This window comes from Aricia agestis, chromosome 7, assembly GCF_905147365.1.
Source record: "Aricia agestis chromosome 7, ilAriAges1.1, whole genome shotgun sequence".
Lineage (NCBI taxonomy): Eukaryota > Metazoa > Arthropoda > Insecta > Lepidoptera > Lycaenidae > Aricia > Aricia agestis.
This window is the reverse complement of record NC_056412.1, coordinates 6,645,301-6,650,663: the sequence shown is the minus strand read 5'-3', so window position 1 is coordinate 6,650,663 and position 5,363 is coordinate 6,645,301. Positions and strand designations below refer to the sequence as shown.

The 5,363-nt window shown below is 35.8% G+C and overlaps 1 protein-coding gene across 1 annotated transcript; it reads left to right on the top strand.

The window, feature by feature from the left end:
• Nucleotides 1-3,575: 3,575 nt before the first annotated feature.
• Nucleotides 3,576-5,159, top strand: LOC121728710 (achaete-scute complex protein T4-like). The gene has a single exon (XM_042116949.1). The coding sequence runs from the start codon at nucleotides 3,696-3,698 to the stop codon at nucleotides 4,899-4,901; it is 1,206 nt and encodes a 401-aa protein (XP_041972883.1). The 5' UTR covers nucleotides 3,576-3,695; the 3' UTR covers nucleotides 4,902-5,159.
• Nucleotides 5,160-5,363: the final 204 nt, after the last annotated feature.

The window sequence follows — 5,363 nt, the reverse complement described above, 5'->3', positions numbered from 1 at the left end:
TTTAGCGCCCACAAGGGGGCGTTAACGCCCACTTTGGGTAAGGCTTGATTTACAGGTTCGAAAAACATTGAGACTGAATTTACTGGATTGCGCTAGAAGAAGAGTTATTTCATGTCAATTGTATTGAATATGGATGTAAGTATCTGTTTAAATTTCGACTCTATTTATCACACCTACTGTCCCGACTACCGTGTCAACATCCGTACCGAGTAAAATAGCGAGACAATAACAAGTGCTCTTGTCCAATCAAATTGGCCGAGAGTTCTGAGTACTTGGCCGAGGGCTCTGCCTCGCCTCGGTAGGTGTAATCAAGGCATAACAAATATATCCGTGTAAGTCATAACTTTATGTGGTTGACACGGTAGTCGGGGCAGCAGGTAGGTCCATCGAGGAAGTTGATTCCTATGCAATTGACAGACCAACGTTATTTGGTCGAATATGTCAATTGAATGTTAATTGTGATCTGTCAGCTGGGTTTGACGTAACGCGACCAAACTACTTAGGTCCCCGATTTGCATAGGAATCAATTTCTCTGATAGTACATCAAAGCCATCAAGTTCTTGTAATTAAATACGTTATTTTGAAGTTCTATATTTCACTGTAACCCTTTTAGAATTTAGATATTGATTAGTCCAGGTAAGTAAACTGATTTAGTAAGCTATGTCTTTAAATTGTAAGGAAGTACTTCCCATTATTCCGTACATTCATATATTATTATGTACTTACCTGCAAAAGTAGTACCGCATGGTTTTTTATAAACTTGCCAAATTCAAATTTGTCGAAAGTATCAGAACTAAGAAATTAGAAAGGGGTTTGTTTAGACAGGCTTCAGCGTTTGCCTTACTGATTTGCTACACCTTAAAGTGCTATTAGCATATGGCGGGACTAAATATAGCTTAATCCGTCGCCTGCACCATACCGTGCATTAGCGGTGGCCACATGTGCACAAGATGGGACTCGACTTACGGATCCAGCGAAAAAATGACTTGCATCTTTCTTGAGTTACAGGATACGTTAATATTAGACGTGGATATGAGCTTCAACCACAGTTTTTACGTTTCAAACCCTACATGTGCGCAAAAAGGTTAGCTTAGAAGATTAAGATTTAATCGCGTCGTAAATTACTGAATTTAATTGCTTGGTGAAAGCAGCATTTCTTATTATTTTACTTCCAAGCAAATAAGGTACGCGTTTAAACCCTTGTGTAATCATCATACTATTTACAAACTAGATACCTTGAATGAAGTAAAATCATAAAGTTAATATACCTAGCGGAATAAAGAAACAAAGGCCTGAGCAAGCGAGATGTCAATATCAGAAACACTGCGTGGTAAAAAGAGACGTGTGATACATGACAGCAGCACTCTTTTTTTGACGTCCAGTCGGCACGTGCCGCAGGTTGACAATTTAATCTCATAGAAATCACGTTCAATCATGCTTGTGTAAGTGTATACGTACACATATTTTTTTGATTTTGGTTTTGATACATACAGATGAAACCAATTTCGGTTACGTTTGACAGGTCGAGATTGTTGCTCTATTCCCCTAGGTATATTAACTTTATAGGTAAAATACAATACTTAAAAACACAGTAGTAAGATACAGATGTAAACAAAGGATGGAATGCATAAATATAGTCGCCTTAAAACATTGAATTTATATCCTAATATTACAGAAGACGATTGCTTTCACTCTCCAGCAGGAGATGTTATAATATAATGAAACTTGTTTCAAATCGAAGATGTCCATAGACTTCTAAAAGTGTAATAATATTATTTTTAGTATGGCTAACAATAGCTGAATTATGAAAATTTAACACTTTATTTATATTTATAGCAATTATTAATATTGAGCTGTTTATATTTTTCGGGTGAACGGATAGATAGCAAAGTTTCCGTTTATAGTGTTCCGTACCCAAAGGGTAAAAACGGGACCCTATTACTAAGACTTCGATGTCTGTCTGTCCGTCTGTCTGTCTTCAGGCTGTAACTCAAGAACGGCAATAGCTAGAGAAATGAAATTTTCACAGATTATGTATTTCTGTTGCCGCTATAACAACAAATACTAAAAACAAAAGAAGGTGTAACAAAACTAAGTGATAATACTATAGGGTGTATACGTGTTCCTTGTAGAGCTCACTGTGAAAGTAGCAGCGCTGAAAGACCGATTTTTTTTCACTTTTATTATTATAAAAGTTTCCCCTATTGGGGGAAACTCGTGACGCCGGGGACTTGCCCATACAAAAGTGAAAAAAATATTTGGTCTTTCGGCGCTGCTACTTTTACAGTGAACTCTTTACAAGGAACACATACACACCCTAAAGTTAATTAATGATATCGCCCACTGCCACAAAAAAAATATAGGCGCTCGAATAAAATGAAGAAGAAAAAGGCTCTAGTAAGTTAATTACATAGTAACTAATAAAAAAATCTTTTCATAATATTATATGAGATAATAAACATTAATAGTATTAATCTCCTATCATTAAAATTTAAAAAATAAGTGATGCTCAGTCTGCTTTTAAATTTTTAAATGACAATAAGTAATTAAATAGCATTGTTATCATTCGCTTTTACTTTTAAAATAAGCTATTTCCGTAAAAATGAAAGCACGGAGTTCGTTGATAGAGTTTTAACAATGGTCATAGAAACGGCGCGTGCCGTAACAGGATAAAAGTTCAGATGCAGCTGGCGTGGGCGATCCAACGGGACACTAGCACAGGACTCGTGGAGTCGCATAGACAAATATTCAGACTACAATTTTATTCATAATAATTATTGTAATAAATCAATTATTAGCTATTACGTTATCTGTTTATCACGATAAATTATTACAATGAAATATCTATCAATCGAAATTATATTATTTTACATACTTTATTAAGTGCCTACTTGTTTGTTTTACCATAACTAAATTACAACTATATAAGTAATTAAACTTTATAGGCCATCACACAAACATATTGACACACATTTATATTCAATGTCCTTGTGTGCATACTTTGGAGCTGTAGTTGGGTGCGACACCCCACGAAATAATTTACTGTCGTTTGCATTTTCGCGTATCGGAACACAATTTACGTAGAGACGATTTACGTAGAAAAAAGGTATTTTGCTCTAAAAACTAAGATATTTTTAATCCAGAATGTTTAGGTACTACTTATTTCGTATTAAAAATGTTTGTGAAATTTTGATTATGAAACAATAGTGTTTGTATTTAATTTCACATTTTATTATTCTACTTTTAAAATAGGTATCTACTTATAGTTATCACAAAATGAGCACTTTGAAACATCATAATATTATAAGTATGTAATATTTTTTTTTTCATTTAACATACTCTTATTATTACTAATTTTTTTTTTAGATTTTATAGGTTGCGAACAGTCTCGCATCCGTCCGATGATATCACTAAAAAATAAAAAGTAGAACAGCGACTCCACTTCTTTCCCGCCCTTTTGAAAAGGGCATGTGTGCAACTAGTAAACGTAAGTACTACCCCTGTTGATCCCCCCGCTATCCGCGACCCACCCCAGGTGTGGCTGAACGGCACGCGCCATTCCCGCGGTGGCTGGCGCCCTGACGCCACCTAATATTATATCATTCTAACAGTGCTCAACTCATGTGATCCAGCCTAGTAAATGAGATCAAACTCGATAAAGTCGCGTCAGTAATATGTGAAAAGGAAACATTAAAATGAGTTCCATTGGCGTTGTCGTGTTCCGTAACTCACCCCTGAAAACGCAAGTGCTTCAAGAGTCTGTGAACAATAATGCAAACATAGTTAATAATGATATAAACAATGTGCGACGTGAATTCGTCATAGTGCGAAAGAAGAAAGCCTTATCTCCGCCCGACACGATTTCCGTGACGTCACAGATTAGTCCTAGTGATTGTAGTAACTTTAGTGCTGCACCGAAGCGACCTCGTCAAAGAGAAAACGTTCCAGATGAAGCGAGATCTCCGACACCGCTAGCCGTGGCACGACGAAATGCGCGGGAAAGAAACAGAGTGCGACAAGTTAACGACGGATTTGCCGCGCTACGTAGACACATACCGGATGAAGTGGCTGCAGCGTTCGAGAATGCCAATTCTAACAGAGGATCTAACAAAAAGTTAAGTAAAGTGGAAACGTTGCGGATGGCCGTAGAATACATACGAAATCTAGAAAGTTTGTTAAATATCGGTCACAACAACAATTATGACAAAGAAAATCAGATGCGTCCGTCTTTGGAATCGTTTCCATCTCCTGCTTCATCATCTCCAAGAGAAACTAGTCAAGAGCGAAACTATTATTCTATAAACTCCCCACCGATGGACGACGATGATCTAGATGAAGACGAGTTGGACGGATCCATGCATCATATCTCTCATCAGCATTATTTGGGTCTACCTGCGGCCGAAACGTTCCAGTTAGTTTCACCACATCTATATGAAGAAGAAGATGGCAACGGTCAACCACTGACACCATCGTCAGATCTACTCGGTCAGGAAGATATTCATTCAAATGTGTTAGGCAGCAGTTTCCCTTTTCCTAATTCAGCAGAACAATTCAGCCTTATACCAGAACAAAGCTATTGTATAGAAAGCGATGCGGCCGTAAATGAAGAGGACTTTGAAGTTAAATATGCACATTCAATTGATCAACAGATAAATTGTTTCGCTGAAGAGCAAGACTTAGTACTAGAGTCTATCAATCCTGATTTAATTCTAAATCAAAGTCAATACAAACTCAAAGAGGAAACAAATTTTGTTGAAGATCAGCAGTATAATGACATTGAACTAAAAAAAGAGCTTCCAGATATCCAAGTGACTCCTGAAGATAGGGAACAATTTGAGGAAACTCTAAAATGGTGGCAAGAGAAGACTAAGCAATCTCGTATTATTTCTAAGACCAATTAATGTATAGTTTATAAGTTTAATTACACATAATTTAATGATAAGTAATGTATAATTCAATGCATAAAACATACAGCTGTTGGAACCAAAGTGTGTACTCGAAGCAAACGCAAGGTGTTCTTTAACGGTCATTCTACGTAATGTAACGTATGCCATAAACTAGAAATGATAATCTTAGTTTTAATGTTGTTTAGTTGCATAATGATAACAGTATAAGCCTAGTTTATTTTTAAATTAAACTTAATCGACTTAAAACTTATAAAAGCAACGTAGATAAAATTTTAAAATAGCACATTGTAGATTAAAGAGATTGTATATTTTATTTAACATTCTTACTTTATAGAAACCTACATAAACTGTATAATTTTGCGAAAAAAAGGCCAACTGTTAATAAAATGTATACTTAGTGCCTTCAAATAATATTGTGATGTTAGTGAATAATGTTGAATAATTTATTAAACGATT